Here is an 18,807-nt window from a genome sequence, read left to right as displayed (position 1 = left end):
TATAGGTACCTCCCCTCCCACCCATAGTCCAAATAATAACTAAATATTTTTTAATTTATTCAATTGTTATCAAATATTTTATTTATTTCAATTTTTCAATTTATTAATAATTCATACTTCATGGTTAATATGCATACATTTTATGCAAATTAACGTTTTATAAATATGCAATGGATTTCGTGTGCACAGAAATTCCAAGTGTGCAAATGCCGTCGGCAAAACATTATTTGCATGCATATTTCAATTTGCATACATTTTCCTAACATTTTAATTTATTAACAAAAAGGGATGGGATAATTCATAAATGTATGATTAATTTACATACATTTCATGAAAGGGCATATTTTGGGTATATGAATAGGTTTTTGTTTGTAAAGAAATAAGCAAAATTTCTGCAATTTGCATCAACATAAAACAAGCAAATATATTGCTATTATTATATTAATTAAGTTCAAATTCATATTAAATCATAAAACAAGCAAATATATTGCTACAAGTAATAAAATTTAAATTTAATTAATCCTACTAAATACCTATATTCCCACAAAGAAATCATATTAAGAGAAAATCCAGAGAATTTATACACCAGCTGAAACTGTTGACAGAGAATTTTCTGCTGTTAACTGGTTAACATTAAAATTGGATTGTGTGTGGTGAAGTGCAAGACGTGTTCACATGCAAAAAAGTTGGAATCTAGCAAAAACGCCTTCTCATTGTGTTTAAATTCTCTGCCGCGACTATCAAATAAGCAAGCGTCAAATGAAAAAATCAAAAATTTTTGATTTTCATCAACCTGTAGCCGACAACAAATACGTGTGTCACGAAGCCACCCGACTGCGCTAACACACACAAAATTCAGTCAATCTCGTTGTAAATCGTAGGAGGCCTTTAGATACAATTTCTGTGTAATGCGCCCTAAAGGTGGGAGTGTTATCGAACGTTACTCCTAAGATCTAAGAAACCAGAAAGACTAAGTTATAGCTGTTTATTCCACGGCAGCCGGTTATTTGTAGCAGAACTACTCGGGATTTTTTCCTCAAACAAGGGCTGCCGGTAAGCGAATTGAGGATTTTGTTTCCGCTTTATACTTTAGATACAAATTCGGTGGCATGCGCCTTAAAGGTGAAATTGTTATCGAACGGCAGTCGGTTCTTTGTAGCGGAACTACCCATTTAATTTGTTGGGACAATTCGTTTGCCTGAGCTATCTATCGCAAACAGAAATATGCCCTTAGTTTCATTAAAACGCATTTTAGGATGCACGAGTATTCGAAATAACTACTTTGTAATAAGCCATGTTTTCTAAGATTTTTGACACAAAGCTAATGGATCTAAAGTTTTAAATTTGCTCATAATCTCCTTATGCTTCTATAAATAATATCATCCATCTCCAATTAAGAAGTGCATGATCAAACCTAATAAAATCTAGGAAGGGTGCGAAAAGAGAGCGAGTTTTGTATACCTTAATCGAGTAAATGTCTCATCCAGGGATTCCATTTCCAAGGCTTTAATTTCCGGGTGCATCAAAACAGAGGATTACACATTTCAGGTTAAACTCTTCCTTGTCCAGAATCAACCGACATACGTAACGTATGCCCTGCATGCGATTTGTCCCCACATGACACCAGCTATCTTTTCAATTGTAATGTGGAGCCTACGCGTCTAACACCAACCTCCCTATGGTCCGCCTCTGTTGAAACCGCCAGTTTTCTTGGACTCCCGTTATAGGACTTTGATGCCTATTTGTGTGTGAGCATGCCCAAGGCGAATTCAGTACCAGGTGTTGTTATCCCAACAGCTGATTGCTTCTTCTTGATAATTTTCCAAACAAAGACTTGTACACCAATATGTCAGTTAATAGAAATTAATGAAATTTTTTTTTTTGACTTGACATTCTTCTGCACGGCAAATTGGTTGAATTCGCCTTGCAGAAGAATGTCAAGTCAAGAGAAAATTTTCATTGATTTCGATTAACTGACATATTGTTGTACAAGACTTTGTTTGGAAAATTATCAAGAAGAAGATATCAGCTGTTGGGATAACAACACCCGGTACTGAATTCGCCTTGCTACCACCTGGTATGGATTCGCCTTGGATCATGCCCGAAGTACTATTAACACAACAACAACAACAAATTTCAAACCATCCAAACATTTTTTTTATTGAAACAATATTAAAAAAATATTATTTGATATTTGTAAAAAAATAGCTTTTTCTAGACCAAATAAGTAATAACTAATTCTAAGAGAATACAATTAAAGGAAATTAATAGATCAGTACGATTTTGTTATATTCATACATACAACGTTCAATTTTGCAATTTCTGTACAAATAAACATGTAATGTGTATAACATCCCAGAAGTACGCAGTGAAAAGTTCTTATTTTACACAGATTGTGTCGCCATCCTGCACGCTGTAAAAATCCAATGTTTTGGCGCTATTATCCATTGGTACAATAAGATCTGGATACTTGGCATCGATGTAGGATAGCATTGGCAGGCTGCTACCACTAGCTGTAGTCGGCTGGAAGCGTTTTGCAATCAGACCTTGTAATGTTTGTACTGTAATCATACGAGGTACACGTTTTTCCCAAATCTCGCCATTTTTTTTATTAACTACTCGAACCTTTATTAAATTGGAATGTTTTACTTTCGGTCTTACAACGAACTCTGCTGGCGATCCATATCCTGAAAAAGATTTGTATTTTATTAGGTTTATTGTTCAAAGAAATAAGTTCAGGTGAAAAGAACATTATACCGTTGGCCCAATGAAAGGCACTCATTTTTCGTATGGAAAACTAGCACCGTTTGTGCGCTGACAGATGAGTAGATTGCATGGAGAGCGACAAATAGCGCACGACCAGCGGTATTACCATACAAAAGTAGCCAACTCTTATGGCCGAGACACAATACAGTTTTTCATAGTCCCGTTTTACCCCAAACAATTCTTGAGTTCAGCTCTATTGGCGTTCCTTTTTGTGCTTCCTATTCGCGTTTACTTTTATCAAATATTCTTGAAATCAAGTGTGAAAGAAAAAATGGCATACAAGCAGATAGAGAGGAAAAGAAAACAAGAAAAAATTTAAACGAATTAACGGTACGGATGCTTTTGTACTCTTCCGTTCTCTTCTCACCCCCTTCTCCATGATCGCAGCAGACTTGAATTCAAGAATTGTATGGTGGGGATATATTCGTTTGAAAGCCCCGTCACATGAAAAGTTTTTCATACAGAGGCGTTTAACGCAATCTTATGCAAGACAGTAACATCGCCACATCGGTTATTATTTTTTAAAAATAATCAAAGGGGGTATTAAAAGACGTTTTGGCCTCCGATTTTAGAATCCGAAAGCAATGGCGTAGCGAGGTTTTCTTGCGCCCGGGGAAAATATTTTAAATAAAATTAAATGAATTTTAAATCAAATTTAAATAAAACAAGTAAGGACGGCTAAGTTCGGGAGTCACCGAACATTACATACTCAGCTGAGAGCTTTTGAGACTAAATAAGGGAAAATCACCATTTAGGAAAATGAGCTTAGGGTAACCCTGGAATGTGTTTGTATGATATCGGTATTAAATGGAAGGTATTAAAGAGTATTTTAAAAGGGAGTGGGTCATAGTTCTATACGTGGACTCCATTTCGGGATATCGCCATAAAGGTGGACCAAGGGTGACTCTAGAATGTGTTTGTACGATATGGGTATCAAATTCAAGGTATTGAGGGTTTTAAAAGGGAGTGGTCCCTAGTCCTATATGTGAAGGCGTTTTCGAGATATCGGCCAAAATGTGGACCAGGGTGACCCAGAACATCATGTCGGGTACCGCTAATTTATTTATGGGGTATTCCATCCCATTTTGACCAATTTTGAACCCGACCCCTTTAGAATTGGCTGAAAGTTGTTCTTCTTTTTCTAGCTTACGAAAGACGTTTTTCAGAATTTTTTCATCCAACTCAAAAAAAGTTATGAATTTTTTAAAAAACACCGTTTTTGTTTTCAAAATGCTATAACTTTTTCAAAAATTGACCGTTTGGAATCTTTTTTTTAAATTTGTTTTTAAATGTACTTTTCGGAAAAAATACAAAAAAATGTTTAAAGTTTATTTTAATTTTTCAGTTTTTCGAGATTTTTCGAATTTCGCCATTTTTTTTTCTCATAAAAAACTTCAATCAATTCTACAATCATCGCCACTAATCCCAGAGTGGGCCGATTTTTTTTATATTTTTTTTTTTATTTAATTGAAAAAAAAATTTTCAAAAATTAAAAATTTTTTTTTATCAATTTTATTTATATAACAAAAAAATGTAAGAAAATGATTTTTAAGTATTCTTTTCTTTATATATTATGGTAATCTACGATTGACTCGCTTTCGCTGTCCAGCAACTGCATGTTATTTCTTTTTTCGCTCAGATTATTTTGATATATAGAAGTCTATATCTATCTCGATTAGTCTATGCCGTTACGGGCTACCGTTATGCGAACAAAGTTAGTATACTCTGTGAGCTCTGCTCAGCTGAGTATAAAAATTTTTAATCGTTGGGGTGTAATCATTTTGGTGGGAAAGCTGTCATAACGGTGGGAAAGTCATCATAACTCTGGCACCCTCATTCTGGAATATAGGAAACATTGTACTTGTTGCTAAAGGACAACAACGGAGGGAGCTTCATTCCCCGGCGGGTTGAAAGGCTTAGAGGAGGAAATCAGTTTTGTCCGGCTTCATGGCTCTGCGAATGCAGACTGGAATCAACAAAAAAAACTATCCTGCAAAATAAACATTGATATCCCTTGTCTCTTCAAATGTTTCACATCAAAGGACTTAGCACTGATTTAATGTACGAACGGCCATATTGTTCACGACGTGGACCTTGCACATAACACAACAACTGGACAGCCACTTCGATGGCATAACGTTACTACTGTGTAACCCTAACAACTTTTGGTTGTGACGTTCGAACGTTCGATGTTCTCTGCTTCAATACAAATGCATCCGAAATTGCCTACAATGCACAAAGATTCATTAAAATCCTCAAACCGCTGCTACGGAGAAAGTTGCAGGGCTGCCAAATTTCCCACTTAGAACTGCCACGGAATATCTTCTTAAGACGTCTGAACACCGAGGCATCCCAAAACACAATTGATTGATGTAGTTGCGCCTCCAAGGCAGATAAGAAGACATATGCATAAGCCCTATGACGAGATCTGGTGTAGTATGACCAGAGGTTCCTTCAAACTCAGGCTCGCACCTTTGCAGAGATCGCCGAAGAAGAATGCACACTTGCGCAGGATATGCGCGTTACTCTGCCCCAACTTCCATCTCTACGTATGGCCCCAACGTGGTGTATAGCCCAAATCATCTATTCGTCTGTAATGTGGAACAAAAATCTGTAATAGCAACTTCTTTTTGGTGAAACTATATCGAAACTGCTCGATTCCTTAGACCTCCGTTAGAGGATTTTATTTAAAGTTTCTTGAGTGTTCTAGCCTATTAACCCAGGCGAGGGATTTTTACAACTAAAATAAGAACCATACGTGGATGGACGGGAAAAGACTACGCCCCCTAATTCTGTCGATGATAAACAGGAAAATGTACATATATGTGAGCTGTAAGATGTCGGAAAAATTCAGCCTATACAAATTAATATCCGCAATTGGACTATGTGAATCGTCCAGCTGCGAAGACCTGCAACATCTGTAATGATGGAAGTAGCTGGATGCTGGTATGAGGATATTATGGCAATGCATGGTTATATCGTTCAAATTAAAAAAAAAAACTATAAAACCGGTCTAAAAAAAGCATACGAAATGAGAAAGATTTGAAAACTTGTTTAAAAAACAAAAAACCATTATGGCCGCCGAGAAGAGAGAATGTTTTTGCCTGCTATATTTTTATCATGGGCTGAAGATATCATCGATAAGTAGCCTCAAATAGGTATTTAATAATAATATGATTATAATACATTAGTAAAACTAATATCTATGTGCAAATTTTGCTTTATCATTTTAGATTTTTCTTTTTCCTCACTTAACCTTCGGTAGACACACTGGCGTGTGAGTCACCCCACAAAATGTTTGCTGGGTTGTTGTTTGCTTATTTTTAACATCTGGGAATATAACGTTAGCTGCATTTTAGCAACGCAGATTTTACTCTTCGAATTCAGGCAGTTAGTCGTCAGAAGTTGGTCACCAAAATTATGCAGATCTAAAAAAGTGAGTGGGTGAAATTTACTCCAGTGTGAAGTTTGCGTAAGGTGAATTTTTATCTTTTTTCAGAAAAATAGAAGCGAGAATTAAAAGGCGGGAATTTTTAAACGATTTAGCGTCCAGTCTTATCGAACCATTTTTAAAAGAGCTCTTAGAGTCTACGCATATTAGACGAAGCCTGCGTATTCAAATACAGCAAATATTATCAGTGCAGGACATTTGCGCAACTCGTAACACAAGACTTCCAAAACCTGTTAGATGTGAGTTTTGTGACAGAACAAAAGACCGGAAGACGTCCAAGGCCTGTGCTAGCTGCCACTTACCTATGTGTGAGGAACATAGAGCTATGATTTGCTACCAATGCGCGGAAGAAGATTGAATAAATTTTATAACCTCAAATTGTCTTACTTGTTAGAGTGTTTAGCTAAGCTAAGTAAACTTACTAATTTTTATGAATTCGCTATTCTTTCCTATATTTACTTATTTATTTCTAAATTACATAGTTTTTTGAAGTCCAAGATAGTTTCCTGATATTGTTTTCTTCTTTAGAACGCAAAACCTATTTCTGATAGATATTTTCTTTAAGCCAATAAAAACCAAGTATGTTATTATATTATTTGATGTCCTTGAATTAATTAAATTAAACAATTCATTTTAAATTCCTTTTATCTAAATACTTACAAAAAAAAAAAAAAAAATGGAAATAAAAACTTTAACTCTGTTTGTGGAAACATGTTAATGAATTGGGGTGAAACTTACCCCAGTATGTCGTTTACGTAAAAAAAAAAATGTGTCTACCTAAGGTTAATAATGTTAGGCGACCTTGCCCCATCGTTGATCGTAAATATGTCAAAATCAGTTTTAATTTGCTGAATGAACGTTAGCAGCTAGCAATTAATACTGAGATAGTCAAGAGTATTTGAAGTGTCACTCGCAAGATTGGAAAAACATCTTCTCCATACGAGATTATAAAAGTAAGTCATTCTAACGGAGTTTTAGGTTCAATTTCTTTTCTACTGCGAATATTTTGCAGTCACATATTTCGATAAAAAGTTCTGTTCCGTCGAAATCTGTATTATAAAATTCACCGAAGTTCTCACAATTTCTTTCTAAGTCGTTATTATCCTTGTTTAACAAATTTCCAAAGTCTAAGAGTAATCCAAATTTAAAATTAAGGTAATTTAGTCGTGTAAATCGTGTACGTATTTCTTGTTGGAGACGATCGAGAACACGCGGGAAATTTCACATTTTGCGGAAAGACCAATATCTCTAGCCGATTCTCCGGGCATGTTGCGGCGCCTTCTTACACATTTTACTATATCAATATCCCATTTTTCACAAAGAGACTTCGCTTTTTCTATTGCTTCTTCACAGAGAGTGTCTCGAATTTCGGATAGTTCAGTCGCTAATGATTTAAGGGCCCATTACTGATACTTAGCATAGACTTGACTTGGCTTGAGAACTGTCACTTACAGTTCTGTTAAATCAACATTGAATGTTACTGATTACTCAAAACTTAGCAACAGTTAACTTGACTTAGAAGTCTGTTGCATTGTGAATGATGACTAAGTGTGTTAACTTATCTGTCAAGTGCCTGACAGGCTGTTCAATCTGGCTACTTTTCAGCGCTTTGACAGGCTGTTCAATATGGCGGCGCCTATCTTCATCGGGTGATAGAAAGAGATACAGAATGAGACAGCGATAGTCATTTACAAATCAGGTGATCCAATCACTTTGGAATTTTGACGTTTATGCAGAAGATATCACACTTAGTCATCATTCACAATGGTCTGTTGAACTTTGAATTTCTATGTAAGTTCTAAGTGACGTTTACATTTTCAGATGCCATTTCTTTGTTTCCATTTCATTTTGACATTTTGTCATACAAATTGACATTTATTTAAAAATAAATTTCAAAGCTGATTGTGATGCCAGATTGTATGCGCTAAGTGGAGTACAATCGTGGCTAAGTTGCCAAGTTTACGCCAAGTCAAGTCAAGTCAAGTCTATGATAAGTATCAGTAATGAGCCCTTTAAGATTTCATACCAGAAATGAACTCATGCTAATTTTGCAACAGAATTGTAGCTTCGCTTTGAGTGTCATTTGTGGTGTTAGTGTCCTCTTGTAAATGTTCTAAGTGTTATACTACATTCTCTAGCCCATAGATGATAACGCTAACCGCTTGTATACTGGCGCTCCATCGTGTTTCAGATTCACGTTTCACAGTTTTTGTTAAAGCATTTTTTAATAATTCCCATCGTAACGTTGAATGTAAGAAAAATAGAAATATGCTTTCAATTATTCTACAACGTGTCGCAAGTGTTCCGGATATATGCATGCATTTTTTAGTATAGAAAATTTTTTCCAGAAATCAGTTATTATTAAGAATGCATGAGCTTAACACCGGCTTATAATAACTGAATGTTCAATTATTATGTTTTTCTGAGAGAAACTGAAAAGAAAGAAACAAACATTTACTGGCATATTGCGATGGTACCATTTCGAAAACTGCCACGAATTCATCATCAGGCAATTTCGTAATGTTATCAAAGGTTTCACCGAGATTCGAACAGCGAATCACACGGTGAAACTTGCAGTTGCCTTAACTACTAGGCTATCCTGCTTGTATTTGTCTCCTTGCTTAATTCAGTTTATCTCATTTCTACACAAACAACACAATTGAGACATTCTGCCTCTATTAATTTGCGTGGTCTGTAGATTTGTTATTGTGATGTTTCTTTTTCGTTTTGCGAATGAGAAGCCTTGTAAACTCTTGCTCAGTTTTACATATTTATGTTTATTTGTTTAATGGTGTATTCAATTTATACTTATACGTATACCATCGCAATATGCGAGTAAATGTTTCTTTCTTTCTTTTCAGTTTCTCTCAGAAAACATAGTAATTTAAAATTCAGTTATTATAAGCCGATGTTAAGCTCATGAATTCTTAATCTATAAATCTTATAAAATAAAGTCGCTAAATGCCATGTATGCACATAACTTCACACAGAATGCTTCGATTTTAAAACGTTTTTTTTGCATTTGAAAGCTTAGCTACGTGAGATGGTACAGTTAATATAATTTGAAGATATATATTATAGGGGCGTGGAAAATTGCCAAAATGTAGTAAAAAATCATAAAATTTTTTTTTACACGGCTATAACTCATAAATGGATGGATTTAAAAAATTCTACTTTTCAGTAAAACTTTGAAATATTTGCCTTCGATCTGCATTAAAAAAAAATACTTGAATCCTTTCTTATATCAGTCAAATTGTTTAAACAAAAGTAACATTTTTACCAAAAAATGTGTTTGTGAGGATGTTCGCTGTGAACTGTGCGCGCTAATTGCTTTTGAGTGAGGCATGATGCGACAAATACATACGTACATATATAGCATTCGCTGCGTTATTTAACTTCGGGCGTAAGTTTATAGGTATGTATGGATGTACATCACTACATAGTATAAAACAAAGTCCATTTTTCTGTCCCTATGTCCCTTTGAATGCTTAAACCTTTCAAAATACGCAACGAATTTTGATGCGCTTTTGTTTAATAAATAAAGAGTGATTGAAGAGGAAGGAACGGATGAACATATTTGGCTGAAAATTGGTGGAGGGGTAGCTTAGAAACAGGAGACAGACATAGGATAATTTGTATCCCGTTCTGGTTAGGGTCTTGAGATCAAAACGTGGACCTGGGTAATCCTGGGATATGTTTGTACAATAAGGGTATCAAACGCAAGCTGTTTATGAGTACTTTGATATGGGGTATTTTTCGTACCCGCGGGTAACTAAGGGTCTCGAGATATAAACGAAAACGTGGACGCGGGTACCCCTAGAAAGTGTTTATACAATATGGATATCAAATGAAAGATGTTGATAAGTGTTTTAGTACAGGGTAGTTTTCATACCTATTTGTGAAGGGTCTCGAGATATAGGCCAAAACGTGGACCCGGGTACCCCTAGAAAGTGTTTATACAATATGGATAACAAACGAAAGCTGTTGATGAGTACTTTAGTACAGAGTAATTTTTATACCGCTGGGTGACTAGGGTCTCAAGATATAGGCCAAAACCTGGACCCGGATACCACTAGAATTTGTGTGTAATAGGGATATCAAATGGAAGCTGTTGCTGAGAGCTTTAAAGTAATTTTCATTGTGATATTCGATTTAGTCGCATCAACCTGGCAAAAGTGATAAATATGCATGCGAAGCCGAAATAAAGACATGAATTAATAATACCCACATAACTATTTACATACGTCCTATTCGATTTGCCTGGAAATAAGGGATGAAGAAGAATGGGAAAAACTTGAGAAAAGAGAAAAGATGGAAGGAGACTGAGAAAGAGATAGAGTGAGACGAACATAGAGATAGATGAAGCGAAAAGACGGAGGGAGGAGTGAATAAAAGGATTAAGAAAAAGTGAGGGCGGGAGCAGATTTAGACGGAAAAAGCTTTTTAAAATTATAGACCAAATTAAAATAAAAATATAAATTATCGAGGAAGTTCTGCTTTGCGGACCATTTTGCGCTCCCTGTGAGTAGCGTCCGGGGCAAGCATTCTGAGTGTATTTCTGCTATCGGTGAAAATTTATCTGCCTTGCAGCTGTCGCTAGGAGTCGGCACAAAATATGTAGGTCTCGTCCCCCCAATTTGTAAGGAAAATAAAAAATAGCACGAATTGGAAGAGAAGCTCGGCCGAAATCTCATCGGAGGTAAATCAAGTGAAGTATTTTTTTATGGCATTAAACTTTTTGTGAGAGATTGACTAAATAGAAGGGGATCAGAACGATTTTTCTTTTTTTAAATTTCGTACTTCGCACTTCCATATCTCTACTGATCGTGTTATTACGTACCATGTACATATATATTACAATTTTTTTTTAAGATTAAAACTAAATTTTTTTTAAAGTAGGCGTGTTCTTCGATCGATTCTTCGATTTTGTTCAGATCTATATGTGACACCAAGGACCATTTATTCGCCAAATTGCAGTGATATCAACGGCTTTTGATTTTCGGCTTGCAAAACTTTAAAATTTTTCTTCTACTTTATGTGTGCGAAGCCACGCCCATTTTACAAAATTGTAATAAAATTATCGAACACTTAGAGACCAATTGCAAGGCGAGCAGCGGGGCATTCATATGGCTGAGTGGTTAAAGAGCATCTGCCTTTACACTGGTATGAATGTTGGAGATTCGAGTTCAATAATCAGCTCCCGAAAAGCTAGCTGATGAAGAAGTAAAATTCAGAAACATGTCCTAGTAACCATCGCCTTTTGAAAACTTTGCAATTTTTCTCTAAATATCAATAACAAAAACCATTGTATAAAGCAATATGAGCCAGTTTCGCTAATTACATACATATGAAAAAAACTCTACTGCATAACAAGTTAAAGTGTATTGAAATTTTATGGAGCTAGCAGCCTTTATAATTTTTTTGGAGTTTGTGATTCTGGACAATAAACACATACCCATCATAGGCAGAAGTCCTCTCATTCCACCATTATCAAAAAGTCGGTTTAAGTGAAATGTGGAGCTTTTACGACATCGTCGACGATCTCAAGTTAAGTTGTGAATCGAATGAACTTTGGTGATCTTTAACATGTAGACCATCAGCAATTGGTAAAGCATAGGAGAAAAGTATCGATATTTTACTCAGTACTTGGAAAAAAGCATCGAGTATAAAATACTCGAGTATTTTTTGGAAAAGTATCGATACTACTCACTCGGTACTCGTATCGTTCTATCATGTGGTTGCTGTTTTTAGTCATATTTTGTTGAAAATACACACACACACTAATGTAGAAAGGTGTTCTGCGCGGATATAATTTTGATACCCAAACCGGTGTGGAACCACCCAGGGCTATTTTTTAAAATCGCAGCTGAAGACCACCAACGAAGAAAGGTGTTTTGTCCAGAAAATATATGGACCGGGTGGCCTCTCCGCCGAAGCCGATAAACGCCGCCACCGATTGTCAAAAATATCGGCGCGTTACTATATTTTCTACTTGTTGTTGTTGTTGTAGCGATAAGGACACTCCAGAGTGTTGTCGATGTTGATGGTTCTTTTCCGGATGCCTATCCGTTACGTTCCGGTAACAAGCACCATTAAGGTACCAGCCCGATCATCTCGGGAATGATTTGGTATGACCACATGGAACCTACTAGGCCTTACCGCCCTTCCACCCCCTAGATCCATAAGGAACTTGGGGTCGCCAGAGCCTCGGCTTTCAAAGAAGCAGGATGCGCCACGGGTAGGCGAGGTTGACAATTGGGTTGGAGAAGCTATATTTTGCGCTGGCACCCACTTGAGAGGGTTGCGCTACACAACCCCTTAAATCAATTTAGTATTTTAGTCGCCTCTTACGATAGGTATACCTGCCGCGGGTATATTCTAAGCCCCCTAACCCGCTGGGGTGTATAATTGCTACTCATTTATTTAAGACTGTCTAGGCCATTTATTGTTCATGTCGAAGATTGGACCGATATGGTCGAAAAGGCGTATCAACGGATTCGCATCACTGCCAGTTATAAGAATAGTATTGCGAAATTTAATTCTTTCTAACCATTCAAAAGTTAATTAAAAAACAGGCGCTTTCAATGCCAGCTTAACACGGATTTTGTATCACCCAATTCACCAAGTTATTAAAACAAAACACTAAAAGAAAAGTTATTTAAAAAATTAAATTAAAATCGTCCTTAAGTTGTTACCCCAAAAAAGTGCCAATTTTTTCAAAAATTCAGTGATGCGAAATCCTTTAGTAGGTTCCACGGGTTTCAAAACTCCTTTGAAATGATTCTCACCTCATACTTAGGTTGAAGATATATGTACGTATGAGAATGAATGGTTTGAAAAATCACCTGGCCTTATATTCAAATATCTTGTGTTTATTTGCGAAACTTTAATATAGCGTCTGAAATTTTTCACACCTCATATTTCAACACCCAAAGTTGGCGGCCCTATCCCAACTAGTATCTTTGAGTGGACCACATTCACCTACTCGTTACGATCCCTGTGACATTTGTGAGTACGTAGGTACATATATTTACCAGGTGAGGCTTTGTCCTTCGCAAGAACACTCAAATTGGTGAAGCAAAAGCTTTACCAAGACAGTAGAACGAATGTGCGTAGTGGACAGTCGAACTAGTCTGAAAACTGCAGCTACGCGGTTATTCATTATAAATTCTTGTATATACCACACCGGCCACGCCACCGCCGCCGCCGATCGGCGTAAACCTCTCTCGCTTTAGACCCTCTCGGGTAATTTTCCCGTTTTTTGGAAATATCTTTAGCCAGAAATAAAATTTTCAATTTCCGTTTCGGATTCTAAAATTGGAAGACGAAATGAGTCTTTTGATGCTCTCTTTGATAATTTTTGATTAAACTTAGGCGGTGCACCGTCTGTAAAACGTTACCGGGAAACATTTTTGGTATTTGATCATCTTTTCTAATATTTGTAAAAATCTCTGTTTGAACTGTTCACCACTATAAAGTCTTCCTTCAAGTTCAGGAAATGAAAAGCATTTAATTGAAAAGAGTTCTGAAATTATTGAAATATAGGAGGGAAAAATTCCCTTAAAGTATTTTTTTGTTTGTAAAATGAATGGAATCAACGATATAAAATTTGGGAAAAACCCGAAACCCGGTTATTCAGTTGTTTTTGCCCGAAGGCTTGGGGAGTGTTATCGAGTTGATGGTCCTTTGGCGGATGCAAATCCGGTACGTTCCGGTACCAAGCCTAACTATCTCGGGAACGATTTGTTATGACCACATGCGACCTTCCAGGCCATCCCGCCTGAGTTCTGGGTCGCCAGAGCCTCGGCTGTTAATGAAACAGGATACGCCACGGATAGGTGAGGTTGACAATTGGGTTGGAGAAGCTACATATATATTGCACTGGCAACCTGAGAGGGCTGCGCTACACAAACCCCTTGAATCCGGTATTTTAGTCGCCTCTTACGACAGGCATACCTACCGCGGGTATATTTTAACCCCCTAACCCGCTGGGGGGTTATTCAGTAAAAGTCTTTTATTTTCAAGTGAGTAAGGTAGCCCCGAACGACGTTTGTAATATAATGCGCGGAAAAAGGCTAAACTCGATATATCTCCACATTGGAAACGGGGAAACAAAAGAAAAGAGAAAACAGATTAAATGGGAGAGGAAAATGGGAAGGAAGTCGGAAACGTATGAGAACAAGAGAAAGATGTATAGTAAGAGTAAACGTAAAAATAAAGGCAATGGTATGAAAAAAGAAGTAAAAAAGTTAACAGGATGATTAAGAATTAGCATAATATGAAGAGTAATAGTGAGAGTTAGACGTGGATAAGAGCAGGAGCGGGAAGAGTAAGAGGAAAAGCGGAAGGATTTACGGAAGAATGAAAGGTATACGAAAATACAATGAGGCGATTGAATGTTTTGTTTTGAGTGGTAAGTGACAACGTTCATTTATTTTATACTAAAAAAAACACACACCTTAATGTCACTTAAATAATAATTTTTATTTTGTAACTTAAATTACAAAAACAATACAAATTGTTTCGACACTCGCGTGGTGCCTTCTTCTGTTGTTTGTGTCAACTAACCATTGTCCATCAGATGACAAATAAAGCCTAGCAATACTTAACAATAATAAACAAATAATTTCCAATATTATAATATCATTCAGTACAAAAAAGAGCAATAAGAGAATGCGCATAGGCAACGAACCAACAATAAAAAGTAAAACAGAAAATTTAATGCAAGGCTGAAAAAAGACTAGAGTACAATGGCCCACTATCACGATTAACTACAATATTTTTATTAACATAGATGTGTAGTGATTCTATAATATTTAATTTATTTATATTGGATTCTGATACAATTAATTTACAGTCCTCTTCACTTAATGCATGCTTTTCAATAAAGCGTGCTCCGCGATTCCACTCCTTGGATCAATATTTTTGATGTATTTGAGATGTTCATTCATCCTAATTCGTACAGTGCGACTCGATTGGCCTATATATTTCGCGCCGCATACCGTTCCATCGTCATTCATTTGTGAGCACGTGACGGAATAAACCCCCGGTTTATCCAAACTGTCACACTTGTCCTTCGTCGATTTAAGCAACGAATTCAATTTAGATTTATTTTTAGGCGCAACGTTTACGTTTACTTTATTAAACAATCTTTGAATATGTTTGAAATAATGCGTATCATACTTGTTTATCTTTTTTTACCCACTGTATCGAAAAACGAGCTGCATTCTCTTTTTTTCTTTTTTGCTTTTATGTTTGTTGATTAGCCGTAGGCAGTGTTGCCAGGTTAGCCTTTTCGAGGCTAGATTTAGCCTTTTTTTTTTGCCTTTAGCCTCGAATTTTTGTGTTTAGCTTCGTGACTTTTTTCTAGCCTTTTTTACTCGGAATGTATTTTTAAAAATTTCTAAAATAAAATAATTTCAATAGTTCCTGTGAACACCTAATACCTAATAATATGAGTTCTCTACAAAAGATTAATTCTTTTTCTGCTGAAAATTCGTTGAAATTTTCAAATCCAGATGTATTTTCTTACTTTGAAAAAGAGAAGTATAGTTATTCTTCAAGTCAAATAGCATTAATAGAGCTGCAGTGGCGATAACTTATAACTATACAATGGAAAAATGTACACTCCACCATGGAATTTTGGTCGGAAGTCCGAGAACATAAAAATGCATTAAACGAACCTCCTTTTTTAGAACTTTTCGAATTCATATTTAGTTTTTTAGTATTACCACTCAGTAACGCGGAGGTTGAAAGAGTTTTTAGTGGCATGAAAATTCTGAAAACTAAATTAAGGAACAAACTAAAAATTAAAATGCTTAATGCGCTGCTTAATATTAGATGCTCGTTAAAACGCTTATCTAAATGTTGTAATGACTTTGAAATTACCGATGATCTCATACCTATGGTAAATAGCCAAACTTTATACCCAGACTTAAGCTCTTCTGATTCTTCAGACGGGGAATATTTTATATAAATAATTAGTTTGTAATATTTTTTTTATGTATATACACATATGCAATCATTTAAAGTAATTCCATGTGCTAGTCAAAGAAAATGTGCCTGATATGTTTTGAAACAGGAAGTTATGCTTAAGTTATGTTTATAAGTTTTTATTTACAAATGTGTAAACTAAAATATAAAAAAAATTTTATGAATTAACCAAAATATTTCTGGCCTTTTTTTAGCTTCTTTTTTTTCTAAATTTAGCCTTTTGTAACCTTTTTTTTTGCCAATCTAGCTTCTTTTTTTTGCATCACCTGGCAACACTGGACGTAGGATGCTGTTAGGGGAGTAGCCATTATATTCAGCTATGTTTATTATTTTCTCTTTCTCTCTCTTAAATGCGATTTCGTTGAGCGGTACATTTACAAGACGATGAGTCATGGAATTAAAAGCTGCTAACTCGTGGGAGTAGTAGTGGTTCGATTCTATGGGGATGAAACGCTCAGTCGATGAAGGTTTTCGATAAATATCGAACTCGATAACTCCATCAGTACCATGTATTAGTTTTAAATCAAGAAAAGGCAGCTCATTATTTACCTCAGATTCATATGTGAACTGAATTTTACTATTTATCGAATTGAATGAGTCAAGAGTGCTATTGATTTTGTCTTTCTCAATAATTACTACACAATCATCGACATAGCGATAGTATACCCGTGGGAACAATGAGCTCTGAGTCAATTGTTCTTCGATAGTATTCATAAATAAATTGCATAAAAAGGGGCTTATATTTAACCCCATTGGTAAGCCATCGATTTGCTCGTAGAATACACCTCTGCATTGGAAAAAGGATTGATTAACGCATAAAACTGTTAGATCAAATAAAGCACTGGAGACCGACGGATTTAAGTTTTGCCTGTCGAGCCAAATGTGTAGTGCGTCCAAGGCCCCGTTTTTGGTACGCTTGAGAAGTAAGAAATGATATCGAATGACGCAAAACATTCATTCGAATTTAACCGAACATCTTTAATTTTTGTAATCAGTTCTAATGAGTCTTTTATCGAAAAATTATCGAAACTCTTAAGTTTGTTGAAATAATCACTCAGCCGTCTTGCAATGTTGGAAATAGGGGAAGTATATCCAGAGATAATAGGGCGAAATTTATTTCCAGGTTTATGCGCCTTATATAGACCGTATAAACAGGGGACTCGTACATAGGATTTGTGCATTTTGATATCCCACTGACGGCCGAACAACTGGGCATACTTTTTTCGATGTTCCGTAGCTTGTCTCTTCATTTTTGGAAGGGGATTATTTACTCTCACGTAGTTTCCTTCTTTAATAAGTGCGCTTATACCATTGTTGTAGTCGTCTTGGTTCATTACAACTACACAGTTGCCCTTCTCCGATTTTGTTATATAAACGTTTTTTTGGTTTAGCGATTTTACTGCGTCATGCAACTTACTACACTGTCTACGATTATTTGGAAACGATTTTGATGTTAAAGCTTGTTTTATATTGTACCGTAAATTTTCAGCTTCCTCGGGTTTTAATCTTCCGACAGCCAACTCAGAGTCAACTATTATGTCCTGCATAGGTGAGGATTTATGTGGTAACGCAAAATTCCGACCTTTATTCAAAAGTTCAATTTCATTTTCATGAAGAGTCACATCCGACTTATTGATGATGAGATCAGGTATGAATTTGCTAGATGATAACTTGGGCGTTTTTGTTACCTTCAGTTTTCGTAACTTGAATCTCTTTGTTTTCATTTGTTTTCGAGAAACACGGTCTAGTTTTGCACTTAACTTGGTTAATAAATAATCCCAGATTACAGACGCAAGATTGGATGATAAAAACTTGTGTAGTTTGTAAGCTAGTAACTCGCAGGAAAACAACTGGGCGTGTTTTCGCTTTAGAGCTTGACTTAACCAATAAAATTTCGCACTTAAACGAGAGATCAATAAATTTTGGTATCACTTTTCGGCTTTTGCATCTGGATAGAAACCACACGTCCGCCTTTAGACGACAGATTTTTTCCTTGATTTTTTGAAACTGTAGCAACTCAGCTGGTTTGGTGACTGACATGATTGAATGTTTTGTTTTGAGTGGTAAGTGACAACGTTCATTTATTTTATACTAAAAAATAAAAAACACACACCTTAATGTCACTTAAATAATAATTTTTATTTTGTAACTTAAATTACAAAAACAATACACATTGTTTCGACACTCGCGTATTGCCTTCTTCAGTTGTTTGTGCCAACTAAAAATTGTCCATCAGATGACAAATAAAGCCTAGCAATACTTAACAATAATAAACAAATAATTTCCAATATTATAATAAGAACAATAAGAGAATGCGCATAGGCAACGAAACAACAATAAAAAGTAAAACAGAAAATTTAATGCAAGGCTGAAAAAAGACTAGAGTACAATGGGCCACTATCACGATTAACTGCAATATTTTTATTAACATAGATGTGTAGTGATTCTAAAATATTTAATTTATTTATATTGGATTCAGATACAATTAATTTACAGTCCTCTTCACTTAATGCATGCTTGTTCAATAAAGCGTGCTCCGCGATTCCACTTTTTTAGTATAAAATAAATGAACGTTATCACTTACCACTCAAAACAAA

At 35.7% G+C, this 18,807-nt stretch overlaps 1 protein-coding gene across 1 annotated transcript in view; it reads right to left on the bottom strand.

The window, feature by feature from the left end:
- Positions 1-2,134: 2,134 nt before the first annotated feature.
- The window catches only part of Tbce (Tubulin-binding cofactor E), a 165,027-nt gene continuing 148,354 nt past the window's right edge, over positions 2,135-18,807 (bottom strand). The window contains exon 6 of the mRNA XM_067772355.1: positions 2,135-2,687. Within this exon, the coding sequence (XP_067628456.1) occupies positions 2,380-2,687 (308 nt within the window). The 3' untranslated portion in view covers positions 2,135-2,379. The remainder of the gene's footprint in view (positions 2,688-18,807) is intronic.

Source organism: Eurosta solidaginis, chromosome 3, assembly GCF_040869045.1.
Source record: "Eurosta solidaginis isolate ZX-2024a chromosome 3, ASM4086904v1, whole genome shotgun sequence".
In the NCBI taxonomy this organism is placed as follows: domain Eukaryota; kingdom Metazoa; phylum Arthropoda; class Insecta; order Diptera; family Tephritidae; genus Eurosta; species Eurosta solidaginis.
The sequence above is the reverse complement of the archived record's forward strand: the minus strand, read 5'-3'. Positions and strand labels throughout refer to the sequence as shown.